The sequence below is a fragment of the Cetorhinus maximus genome, chromosome 11 (genome assembly GCF_964194155.1).
Source record: "Cetorhinus maximus chromosome 11, sCetMax3.hap1.1, whole genome shotgun sequence".
Taxonomy (NCBI): Eukaryota; Metazoa; Chordata; class Chondrichthyes; order Lamniformes; family Cetorhinidae; genus Cetorhinus; species Cetorhinus maximus.
Window position 1 is genome coordinate 7,267,250 of NC_135889.1, and position 13,359 is coordinate 7,280,608.

General features: G+C 53.6%; 1 protein-coding gene across 1 annotated transcript in view; it reads left to right on the forward strand.

Moving 5' to 3' along the window:
• The window catches only part of LOC144686955 (uncharacterized), a 66,215-nt gene extending 53,315 nt beyond the window's left edge, over positions 1-12,900 (forward strand). The window contains exons 17-23 of the mRNA XM_078552801.1: positions 1,682-1,853; positions 3,903-3,997; positions 5,210-5,279; positions 8,784-8,830; positions 9,748-9,856; positions 9,963-10,647; positions 12,480-12,900. Of these exons, the coding sequence (XP_078408927.1) occupies positions 1,682-1,853; positions 3,903-3,997; positions 5,210-5,279; positions 8,784-8,830; positions 9,748-9,856; positions 9,963-10,647; positions 12,480-12,702 (1,401 nt within the window). The 3' untranslated portion in view covers positions 12,703-12,900. The remainder of the gene's footprint in view (positions 1-1,681; positions 1,854-3,902; positions 3,998-5,209; positions 5,280-8,783; positions 8,831-9,747; positions 9,857-9,962; positions 10,648-12,479) is intronic.
• The last annotated feature ends 459 nt before the right edge of the window (positions 12,901-13,359 follow it).

Here is a 13,359-nt window from a genome sequence, read left to right on the forward strand (position 1 = left end):
TATTTCTCTGTCTGTGTGTTAAGAAAGGTGAAATGGAGTTTTAGTTTCACTTTAAAAAGGTGCTTGCATTTCTAATGAGAGTTTTATACCTTAAGCTAAGGGAAACAAACGAGGGTAGAAGAATTTGACTGTTACCTAGCAACAGGGGGGCAGAGAGGCAGGTCCCTCCCACAGACACACGCACAAAACAGTTTTGATTTGGAAGCTGTTGGAGTTCAGCTGGTTTTAAAGATAGCTGCCAGGCAGGAGCAGCCTAGAAGGAGACAGATCGCCAGTCCCAAGCTAAGGAAAACCCCAAAATCCAGGAGAATGGAAGAGGGGAAAGTCCCAAGAAGACCTTCTGGTCAAAGGAAGGACAGGAACCTGGAGAAGGTCCTGTTAAGAGTGAGGGGCACAGAGAAAGGCTCCAGGCTTCATATTTAAAGGGACAAAAGCTGCAGAAAGCAGATTCAATGCGAGAACAGCTTGCAAGAGGCAAGGAGGTTCAAAGAGACAACTGAAGGTCTGTAACTCTTTGCCATTGGCATGTGAAGCAGTGGTGTACTGTTAACACTGAGTCAGTGAGAGAGAGTGTGTGGAAGACAGCTTGAATGCATGTGGTGACCCAGGGAAGAGGAACATGGGAAGGAGAGTTTGAAACGCTGGAGGTGAACCCTTGCGGAAGGCGTCTGAGAGAGAAAATGTTGGTTTGGGTGAAGATTCCAAGGCAAGGCCTTGGAGAGTGGAGATTGGAAACCCTCGTGTGAAAGATGGAATTCAGTGAGACTGGTTGGCTCACGGTGTGACAAGCACCTGGGGAGAGTTGAGGAGAGATCCGTAGCATCTGTTTGGGGTGACACCTGTCACTTGGTTTCATAATATGGGTGTGTCTGACCACAGGGTGCAATAGATTTATGTGGACTGTGTACCAACTGTGAACATTAAAGTATAAGATAGCTTTTGTAACTTGTGTTATCCTTATAAAGCTGTATATATCTGTAAAGGTATAGTTGTGGGTGAAGGAGTATTGTAATGTAGTTCATCGTTTCTTGTTTAATAAATGCTTTACACTTTTGTTAAAAGTTCACCAGCTGACTCCTGTGACTCTGTTCAGTTGCCCCTCTCCACGTATCTAAACAAGCAAAAAAAAAGTGAGGAACTATCAAGCTGGGATCCACTCTGGGATCCACTCTGGGATCGGGCTTGTCCAGGGATAACCACAGCTGGGATCATAACATTTTAGAACTGAGCAAAATGTTGAGGCAGAAACCGCTGGACCTGATTAATTTGAGTCCCACTCAGTCTCCAGTTTAAAATACTCAGTCTCTTGTTCAAATCTTTCCGTGAGTCTGCCTAGCCCTCTCTGTGTAACCCCCTTGAGTCCTAACAGTTTTGCCCATGCCCTAAAAACCTGGCCTTTCTGCATCTTTCCCCCCTCTTTGCCCCAGTATGGGTGGTGACTGTGTTTTGAGCTGATTGGGTCTTACGCTCTGGAATCCCTTCCTCTTAAACTTTTCCGTTTCTTCACCCCTCTGCCTTCCACCCATCCTTTTAAAACCTTTCCCCAAAGCCTATCACTTTGTTACCTCCCTGACTTTGCTTCAGCACAACTGGACAGAGTAAATAGGGAGGAATCAGTGGCCTTTGTCGGATGGACCCATCACTAACGGTTTGCTGTGTCACTCTGCCACCTCTCTCTTAGACAATGTTGGATGTTTTCGTTGAAATGGAGAAGGAGGGATTACTGGAAGAAGAGAATATGGAACTTCTGAAGAAGATCTGCAAGGAACTTGGGGAGCATTTAGTGCTGAAGTTTGACCATTACAGACCATTGATCTCAGCCCAGTGTTCTACTGGGAGAAAAGATGAGAACGGTCAGTGAGAGAGAGCTTGCAGCACCAACATGCCAAGATAGATACCCTTTCTGCTGCATGAGCTAGACCAGTGATTTCATTAATCCACCTGCCAGACTGATTCCTGCCCCCTTATTCCCAGAGTCGAGATGCTTCAGGGGTGGGAGAGGGGCCTTCTCAGTTCCCAGTCTGGCATTGGCAGAGCAATGCACTGGAGTGGGATGGTGGACGGGGTAAGTGGGTGGTGGTCAGGGGGCAGGGCAGGGCAAGGGGCAGTGGGTGATGGTTGGCAGCTGGCGGACAGGGGGCAGGTCATCCACGGACCGGGTAGCAGTCGAACCCTCCATACAACATATGTAAACAATGGAGATCCAGTGACAGTTCACAGCAGACCCAGCAACCCCTCCCCTCCTCTTACCTCTCCTCTCCCTGCCTCCCCTCTCCCTGCCTCCCCCCTCTCCCTGCCTCCCCTCTCCCTGCCTCCCCTCTCCCTGCCTCCCCTCTCCCTGCCTCCCCTCTCCCTGCCTCCCCTCCCCCCCTCTCTCCCTCCCTCCCCTCCTCTCTCTCCCTCCCTCCTCTCTCTCCCTCCCTCCTCTCTCTCCCTCCCTCCTCTCTCTCCCTCCCTCCTCTCTCTCCCTCCCTCCTCTCTCCTCCCTCCCTCCTCTCTCCCCTCCCTCCTCTCTCTCCCTCCCCTCCCCTCTCACTCCCATCCCCTCCCCCCTCTCACTCCCATCCCCTCCCCCCTCTCACTCCCACCCCCTCCCCCTTCTCACTCCCATCCCCTCCCCCCTCTCACTCCCATCCCCTCCCCCCTCACTCCCATTCCCTCCCCCTCTCACTCCCATCCCCTCCCTCCTCTCACTCCCATCCCCTCCCCCCTCTCACTCCCATCCCCTCCCCCCTCTCACTCCCATCCCCTCCCCCCTCTCACTCCCATCCCCTCCCCCCTCTCACTCCCATCCCCTCCCCCCTCTCACTCCCATCCCCTCCCCCTCTCACTCCCATCCCCTCCCCCCTCTCACTCCCATCCCCTCCCCCCTCTCACTCCCATCCCCTCCCCCCTCTCACTCCCATCCCCTCCCCCTCTCACTCCCATCCCCTCCCCCCTCTCACTCCCATCCCCTCCCCCCTCACTCCCATCCCCTCCCCCTCTCACTCCCATCCCTCCCCTCCCCCCTCTCACTCCCATCCCCTCCCCCCTCTCACTCCCATCCCCTCCCCCCTCTCGCTCCCATCCCCTCCCCCCTCTCGCTCCCATCCCCTCCCCCCTCTCGCTCCCATCCCCTCCCCCCTCTCGCTCCCATCCCCTCCCCCCTCTCGCTCCCATCCCCTCCCCCCTCTCGCTCCCATCCCCTCCCCCCTCTCGCTCCCATCCCCTCCCCCCTCTCGCTCCCATCCCCTCCCCCCTCTCGCTCCCATCCCCTCCCCCCTCTCGCTCCCATCCCCTCCCCCTCTCGCTCCCATCCCCTCCCCCCTCTCGCTCCCATCCCCTCCCCCCTCTCGCTCCCATCCCCTCCCCCCTCTCGCTCCCATCCCCTCCCCCCTCTCGCTCCCATCCCCTCCCCCCTCTCGCTCCCATCCCCTCCCCCCTCTCGCTCCCATCCCCTCCCCCCTCTCGCTCCCATCCCCTCCCCCCTCTCGCTCCCATCCCCTCCCCCTCTCGCTCCCATCCCCTCCCCCCTCTCGCTCCCATCCCCTCCCCCTCTCGCTCCCATCCCCTCCCCACTCTCGCTCCCATCCCCTCCCCACTCTCGCTCCCATCCCCTCCCCACTCTCGCTCCCATCCCCTCCCCACTCTCGCTCCCATCCCCTCTCCCGTCTCGCTCCCATCCCCTCTCCCCTCTCGCTCCCATCCCCTCTCCTCAGTTCAGACGGACTTGGTATAGATCCCAGGATTTGAGGGCCATTCCTCCTGTATCTGCATTCTGAAAATCTGTGACTGCTGAGTCTGACTGTAACGACAGTAACCTCCCCGCCTGACACCGCCTGACACAGCACAGATACACCGTTCATAGCAAAGCTCCTGCCTCGGGAGTCCCCTGTTACTGATCTCCTCTCTTGTTAATTCAGGAGGAAGGCAGGATGAGGAATCTGTTGTGGTGCTGGCTCCAACTCCTGAGACCACCTTTCCTGTGATCTTAAGTCCTCAAAGGCTACCATCTGGGGTAAGTATGCCTCACGTTCCTTGTGCTGTTCAGCCTGGCTCATGTTCATCTGCGCAGTCTGACTGGGGGAATGGGCATAAGTTCAAAGGGAACCTTTACAGAGCCTCTGTGTAGACCCCAACCACAGTGTTGCTTCCAGTTCTGGTCACCACAGGTCAGGAAGGGTGTGAGGGTCCTCGAGAGGGTGCGGAGGGAGATTTCCCAGAACGGTTCCAGGGATGAGGGATTTTAGTTACAAGGTTCGGTCGGAGAAGCTGGGGTCGTTCTCCTTGGAGCAAAGGAGGTTGAGGGGAGATTTGATAGAGGGGGACAAGATTCTGACAGGTTTAGATAAGGCAGGCTAAGAAAAGCTGTTCCCATTGGCTGTTGGTGACAGACTTGGTCGGTGAGGGTGAGGAGGGGTGTGAGGTCACAGGATTTAAGGCTTTGGGCAAGAGATGCAAGGTGGGTGATGTGAGGAAGAGCATTTTTACACAGGGAGCGGTAGTGACCTGGAACTCGCGGCCCACGAGGGTGGTGGAAGCAGAGGCGATGAATGATTTCAAAAGGAAATCGGATGGGGGCTTGAGGGAAATAAACTTGCAGGGCCAGGGGGAATAGAGCGGGTGGAATGGGGCTGACTGGATTGCTCTGCGGAGAGCCGGCATGGACTCAATGGGCCGAATGTCCTCCTCCTGTGCTGTTGGAGACGAAATACGAAGGGGTGTATTTGGGGGGAGGGAATGTGGGAGGTGGGGGAGGGGTGATGAGGGGATGGGGGTGGTAAAGGGAGGTAAGGTGGCAGGGGTGGGTATCCTAATAATGGACCCTCTCCATGCCACGCGTGAGAGGTGGAATAACCCCGTCCTTAATATAATGCGACTCCCCTTCACGGAGTTGCTGGGATAACCCCACTCAAACAACTCCATCTCAGTCACCATCATTGTATCCAGGAGTGAAGCCTGTGGAGCAGTGTCTCTCCCCAGGGTCAGAGTGTTGGGATGGGGATCGTGGTTTGACCCTGATCCGTTTTCGAGTCTCGCTGACAGGTAGTGGAGCAGCGAGAGAGTGGAAGACCTTGGCACAACGGAAGGACCCCGTGCTCCTGAGGTGTTAGGCTGACCTTTGCCCTTCCGCCTGCGCACTGAGTGGCTGTGTGTGTCAGGGGCAGTTGATATTTAAGGTTTGAGAATGATCTTACCCTCAGACATGACTGTTTTCTTTTCAACACAGGAACGGTGGGGGCTCCCCTGCTTGCCTGAAGCTCACAGCCCGTCAGAGGAGCAATTCTCACGACTTTCTGGTGCGTTTAATTACAGCCAGCATTCACAGCAAAGTTTTCATCTCTTTCCCCCCCCCTCACTGGATCATATCAATCTGAAATATCCAGTCATGTTCAGCATAACACTGGGGGACAGTATTGGCAGGGACGGGTCTGTCACTGTATAACACTGGGGTACAGTACTGGTGGGGACGGGTCTGTCACTGTATAACACTGGGGTGCAGTACTGGTGGGGAGAGGTCTGTCACTGTATAACACTGGGGTGCAGTACTGGTGGGGACAGGTCTGTCATAGTATAACACTGGGGTACAGTACTGGTGGGGACGGGTCTGTCACTGTATAACACTGGGGTACAGTACTGGTGGGGACGGGTCTGTCACTGTATAACACTGGGGTACAGTACTGGTGGGGACAGGTCTGTCACTGTATAACACTGGGGTACAGTACTGGTGGGGACGGGTCTGTCACTGTATAACACTGGGGTGCAGTACTGGTGGGGAGAGGTCTGTCACTGTATAACACTGGGGTGCAGTACTGGTGGGGACAGGTCTGTCATTGTATAACACTGGGGTGCAGTACTGGTGGGGACAGGTCTGTCACTGTATAACACTGGGGTAAAGTACTGGTGGGGACGGGTCTGTCACTGTATAACACTGGGGTACAGTACTGGTGGGGACGGGTCTGTCACTGTATAACACTGGGGTACAGTACTGGTGGGGACGAGTCTGTCACTGTATAACACTGGGGTACAGTACTGGCAGGGACGGGTCTGTCACTGTATAACACTGGGGTACAGTACTGGTGGGGACAGGTCTGTCACTGTATAACACTGAGGTACAGTACTGGTGGGGACAGGTCTGTCATTGTATAACACTGGGGTACAGTACTGGCAGGGACGGGTCTGTCACTGTATAACACTGGGGTACAGTATTGGTGGGGACAGATCTGTCACTGTATAACACTGGGGTACAGTACTGCTGGGGATAGGTCTGTCACTGTATAACACTGGGGTACAGTACTGGTGGGGACAAATCTGTCACTGTGTAACACTGGGGTACAATACTGGTGGGGACAGATCTGTCACTGTATAACACTGGGGTACAGTACTGGTGGGGACGGGTCTGTCATTGTGTAACACTGGGGTACAGTACTGGTGGGGACAGGTCTGTCATTGTATAACACTGAGGCACAGTACTGCTGGGGACAGGTCTGTCACTGTATAACACTGGAGTACAGTACTGGTGGGGGCAGGTCTGTCACTGTATAACACTGGGGTACAGTACTGGTGGGGACGAGTCTGTCACTGTATAACACTGGGGTACAGTACTGGTGGGGACAGGTCTGTCACTGTATAACACTGGGGTACAGTACTGGTGGGGACAGGTCTGTCACTGTATAACACTGGGGTAAAGTACTGGTGGGGACAGGTCTGTCACTGTATAACACTGGGGTACAGTACTGGTGGGGACAGGTCTGTCACTGTATAACACTAGGGTACAGTACAGGTGGGGACAGGTCTGACACTGTATAACACTGGGGTACAGTACTGGTGGGGACAGGTCTGTTACTGTATAACACTGGGGTAAAGTACTGGTGGGGACAGGTCTGTCACTGTATAACACTGGGGTACAGTACTGGTGGGGACAGGCCTGTCACTGTATAACACTGGGGTACAGTACTGGTGGGGACAGGTCTGACACTGTATAACACTGGGGTACAGTACTGGTGGGGACGGGTCTGACACTGTATAACACTGGGGTACAGTACTGGTGGGGACGGGTCTGTAACTGTATAACACTGGGGTACAGTACTGGTGGGGACAGGTCTGTCACTGTATAACACTGGGGTACAGTACTGGTGGGGACAGGTCTGTCACTGTATAACACTGGGGTACAGTACTGGTGGGGACGGGTCTGTCACTGTATAACACTGGGATACAGTACTGGTGGGGACAGGTCTGTCACTGTATAACACTGGGGTACAGTACTGGTGGGGACAGGTCTGTCACTGTATAACAGTGGGGTACAGTACTGGTGGGGACAGGTCTGTCACTGTATAACACTGGGATACAGTACTGGTGGGGACAGGTCTGTCACTGTATAACAGTGGGGTACAATACTGGTGGGGACAGGTCTGTCACTGTATAACACTGGGGTACAGTACTGGTGGGGACAGGTCTGTCACTGTATAACACTGGGATACAGTACTGGTGGGGACAGGTCTGTCACTGTATAACACTGGGGTACAGTACTGGTGGGGACGGGTCTGTCACTGTATAACACTGGGGTACAGTACTGGTGGGTACGGGTCTGTCACTGTATAACACTGGGGTACAGTACTGGTGGGGATGGGTCTGTCACTGTATAACACTGGGGTACAGTACTGGTGGGGATGGGTCTGTCACTGTATAACACTGGGGTACAGTACTGGTGGGGATGGGTCTGTCACTGTATAACACTGGGGTACAGTACTGGTGGGGACAGGTCTGTCACTGTATAACACTGGGGTACAGTACTGGTGGGGACGGGTCTGTCACTGTATAACACTGGGGTACAGTACTGGTGGGGACAGGTCTGTCACTGTATAACACTGGGGTACAGTACTGGTGGGGATGGGTCTGTCACTGTATAACACTGGGGTACAGTACTGGTGGGGACAGGTCTGTCACTGTATAACACTGGGGTACAGTACTGGTGGGGATGGGTCTGTCACTGTATAACACTGGGGTACAGTACTGGTGGGGACAGCATCTGAGGTGAGAGAAACAGAGTTAACGTTTCGAGTCCCTATGATGATTCTTCAGAGCTAAAGAGAAGTAGTCATTTCTACCTCCCTTAAGGTCTGAAGAAGGGTCACACAATAACTCGAAACGATAACTCTGTTTCTCTCTCCTCAGATGCTGCCAGACCTGCTGAGTTTTTCCAGCATTTTCCATTATTCATTTTTTTTCCCCCTCTGCTGTTGGTTGAATCTAGGACAAAGGTACAGAGGCTTAAAATCAGGTCCGGGTCATTCAGCTTAGGGATAATTTCTTCCCATGTAGGGTGATGGAAATGTGTAAAGACTCTTCTACAGAAAGCGACAGGTGCTGTTGGCGGTGGGGAGCTCAGTGAATAACTTTACGTCTGTGTTCGATAGCTTGCTGACAGACAAGGACATTAAAGCAGGCGGATGGAGTTAAAGGTACGGCCACGATCTCATTAAATGATGGAACAGGCCCCCCCGGAGCTGAATGGCCGGTTTCAGTGCAGGCTGAACCTAGCTTTCGCACACGTGAGAGGCAGAGTTTAAAATCGTCCAACGAAATAAGTAGAATTTTTAGATCCCAGGAGCCTGGTTGGCATTTGTCACGCTTACCAGCATGAACTGTCACCTCCCAAGGATTTGTATCTGTGACCCCCCCCCTCCTCGGGTATCCCTGCCCCCTTTCGAATTGTACCGTTTGGTCCATGTCGTAGTGTTGTGAATCCAGTCGGGAAATGCTGCATTTACTGATAATCTGCCCGTTTCTTATTTTAACACCAGATACGAAGGAACAAGATGGCAACTCTTTCCACAGTCAGAACATTGAGGTGAGCTCTGAGCTCCAGACGGGAGTGATTCACTCACCACCCCACCCACCCCCCTCCCCCCCCTCACCACCCACCCACCTACCCCGCTCCCCCCTCACCACCCACCCACCCCAACTCAGTCTCCTCTTTTCTGTTTGGTTTCTCTTTTTCACTATTTTCATCGGGTTCTGATCATTAAAAATGCAAATGGAATGTTAACCTTTATCCGAAGGGGGCTGGATTACAACGGAGTGGACGTTAAGCGATGTTAGTTATATTGAGCTCCTATTAGAGTAGGTAGTGTGGAGTGACCGTGTTCAGTTCTGGGCCCTGTACCTCAGGAAGGAGATATTGGCCTGGGGTGGTGGGGTGGGTGGAGGTGGCAGAGCAGATTCCCCAGACTGTTACTGGGGCTAAAAGGGTTAAGTGATGAGGAGGGGTTGCACAGGTTGGGTTTGCGTTCCCTCGAGCGTGTAAAATTAGGAGGTAATGAGGTAAAGCAAGTTGTTGTTGTGTTCCACTCTCTCTCTTTCTCCCCCCCCACCTTGCTAGCTCTCCCCGTGTGTCTCACCCTCTCTCCTCCCCGGTGTGTGCCCCTCTCTCTCTCTCCTCCCCACTCCCCGTGCCTCGTTTCCCCTCACCTGAGGTGTCTAAGATGATTAAAGAAGTCGGTAGGTTGGATAGAGAGAAGCTGTTTCCTCTGGCAGGGTGGCGGGGCGCCGATGTCAGGGAGCACTTCTTCACGCAAAGGGGAATGGAAATCTGGAATTGAAAACGTCAAAACCGGGAGGTTGGTAGATTGTTGTTGGGTAAGGGTACCAAGGGAACCAAGGCTCTCTGGGTGTGTGACTGATGAAGGACAGTATTGGGGACTTGGATGCAGTGAGTAATGTTCCACGCTATATCTCACACACTCTCTCTCTCTCTCTTTGTGACAGAGTCTGAGCAGGTACAAAATGGAGAGCAACCCAAGAGGCTACTGTGTCATAATTAATAACTACACCTTCAAAACGATGTCGGAACGCAGAGGATCGCACGTGGACGCAGGTAGTTACTGCGATCGCTCTCCTGCCCCTGATTTGTGGCTCTGGCTCGGGGTAAGCGATGCTCGAACCTGTGTGTGTCTCTATTGACCCGTTTGGCCTTTCCCCAGGTCGGCTCCTAAGGATCTTCAGCTGGCTCGGGTTCGAGGTGGATCAGAAGGAGAACCTCACGGCTGCGGGGATGCAAGACCTGATGAGCGCGTACCAGGAGATGGACCACACGCCGCGCGACTGCTTCGTCTGCTGCATCCTGACCCACGGTGAGAAGGGCGTGATGTGCGGCACGGACGGTCAGCACGTGGCCATTTCTGAGATCACCTCCTTCTTCACGGGCAGGCAATGCCCGACCCTTCGAGAGAAGCCCAAGCTCTTCTTTATTCAGGCGTGCCAGGGCACCAAGAAACAGGACAGCATCGGGATCGACCCCAGCAGTGTCAGGGTCGACCCCAGCAGCGTCGGGGTCAAGAGCAGCAGCGTCGGGGTCAACCCCAGCAGCGTCGGGGTCAAGAGCAGCAGTGTCGGGGTCAACCCCAGCAGCGTCGGGGTCAAGAGCAGCAGCGTCGGGATCGACCCCAGCAGCGTCGGGGTCAACCCCAGCAGCGCTGGGCCTGAGCCCGGCACCAGCGACACCACGCTGGAGCAGGATGCCGTCAGCACCAATGCCACCATCCCGGACGAGGCAGACTTTCTCCTGGGCATGGCCACGGTGGAGGGGTACGTCTCGTACCGGCACACCCAGCAGGGCACCTGGTACATCCAATCGCTCTGCGAGAACCTGGAGAAATACTGCGCCAGGTACTGACCCTGCCCCTCGGGGAGAGGGGGGAAACCGGGCCACGGGGGGGGGGTGCACGTGCAGTAGGGAGGGGAGAGAGAGAGAGATAGACACACGGGGACAGACAGCAAGATGGTTGGGGGGGGTGGGGGTTGGGGAGAGAGTGGGACACAACAACAACAACAACTTGCACCTTTAATGTAATGAAACATCCCGAGGCGCTTCTCAGGAACATTACGAAACAAAGTAGGACACCAAGCCACATAAAGAGATATTAGGCCAAATGACCAAAAGCCCGGTCAAAGAGGTTAATTGTAAGGAATGTCTTAAGTGAAGGAAGTGAGGTACAGAGGCGGAGAGGTTTAGGGAGCGAATTCCAGAGCTTGGGGGTTGAGGCAACTGAAGGCACGGCCACCAATGGTGGAGCGATTAGAATTGGGAATGTACAAGAGACCAGGATTAGAGGAGCGCAGGTATCTCGGAGGGTTGTGGGGCTGGAGGAGATTACAGAGATAGGGAGGGGGCGAGGACATGGAGGGATTTGAAAACCAGGGTGAGAATTTTAAAATCGGGGCGTTGCTTGACCGGGAGCCACAGTAGGTCGGTGAGTCCCGGGGTGATAGGGGAGTGGGGCTCGAGATGGGTTAAGACACGGGCAGCAGAGTTTTGGATGACCTCAACTTTATGGAGGGTAGAATGTGGGAGACCACCCGGGGGTGTGTTGGAATGGCCGAGTCTAGAGGTAACGAAGAGGTGAATGAGGGTTTCAGCCACAGATGAGCTGAGACGGGTGAAGTCAGGCGATGTTAGGGGGGTGGAAATAGGCGGTCTTAGTGACAGCACGAATATGAATTTGGAAGCTCAGCTCAGGATCAAATATGATACCAAACTGACTGGCTTAATCATAGACTGTTTCCGGGGAGAGAGATGGAGTTGATATCTAGGGGACGGAGTTCGGAGCGGGGGCCAGGAATAATGGCTTCAGTTGTCCGAATAATTAATTGGAGTAAATTTCTGCTCGTCCAGTACTGGATGTCGGATACGCAGTCTGATAATTTAGCAACGGGCGGAGGGGTCGAGAGAGGTGGTGGTGAGGTAGAGCTGGGTGTTGTCAGTGTACATGTGAAAACTAACACTCTGCTTTTAGACGATGTCACCGAGGGGCAGCATGGAGATGAGAAATAGGAGGGGCCAAGGGTTGATCCTTGGGGGACACCAGAGGTAATGGTGTGGGAGCAGGAAGACAAACCATTGCAAGTGATTCTCTGGCTATGATCAGATAGATAAGAGTGGAAGCCGGTGAGAACAGCCCCACCCAGCTGGACGACAGTGGAGAGGTGCAGGAGGAGGATGGGGTGGTCGCTGTGTCAAGGGCTGGTTACAGGTAGAGAAGGACGAAGGAGGGGGGGAATGTTTACCTTTGTCACAGTCACTCAGAGTGTCATTTGCGACTTTGAAACCTGGTTGGAGGGATTTCCTGGAAAGCTGGGAACAGATTTGGGAGGCGGCAACATGTTCAAGGACTTTGGAGAGGAAAGGGAGGTTGGAGTTTGGACGGTAGCTTGCGAGAATAGAGGGGTCAAGGATTGGTGTTTTGAGAGGAGGGAAGAAAGAGAGACAGAGGGTGAGACACACAGGGAGAGAGAGAGAGATGGGAAAGTGAGAGTGGGATATTTGGGGGGAGAGCGAGAGAGAATGTGGAACATGAAGGGAGTGGAATATGTAGCAGAGACACAGGAAGCAGTGGGGTCTGTAGCTCTGTATCTCTCCCAGCCAGCACTGGCCCTGTTGCACTGGGAGTGGCTGTGGTGATCAGAGCGAGTGTAACTAACACGTCTTTATTCCTTTCCAGCGAGGACCTGCTGAGCATCCTGACCATCGTCAACAGGGACGTCAGTGGGAAAAAGGACAATAAAGACAAGACCCAAATGCCGCAGCCCCGTTACACCCTCAGGAAGAAACTTTACTTCCCAGTGACCCAAACCTACACCAATTTCACGAACTCCTCAAAGTGTCTCCACTCCGGCTCTGGGAGCAGCATGGATCCTGGAGGTTCCCGTGCCCTCAGGTGCTAAGTGAAGGGAGTGGGTGCTGTGGATGGGTCGGGACCGTGCAATCCTCTCTGGACGATTGGTTCTTTTGTATCAATGTCAGTGCTGGTCATTCACTTGAGCACTGGCTCTGTGTCTGGGTCTACTCTGAGCCACAGTGAAGAGTTTATATATCACATTATTACCTGAGTAATTTTATAATAAACTTGGCTGTGTTTTCTAGCAGATTTTTTTTTACATTTTATAAGAATTAAAAAATTGAAGGGAGGGTGAGGGGCTTGGAATGAGAATTTAACTTTACGCCAAAAGTTCTTGGCACATGCTCCAACGTTGTATTTGTCTTTCCGGCTGTAAGAATAATCTTGGGCCACTCTTCCTTGTTGGATCCTCTCTTCCCTCCCCAGCTGTACCTGTGGGATTGGACCAGGATCAGCACTGCAAGCCTCTGTGAGTCTGCTACCCACTGTCTTGCAAGTAGGCGAGGGTGTGGTGGTGGGAGTGGAGTGCCTGGAACTGAAAGGGGCAGGGACCCAGAACAAGATTCCAAGCCTTTGCCCAGGGAGCTGAAAGTAGCTGCTATGTCCCGACCGCAGAGTAACACTGACGCTTTCACACTTTCTGACGCTTGCAACTTTGAAAAGCATCTTCCTTTAGATATAGGCACAAAGGTTCCTCAATTTT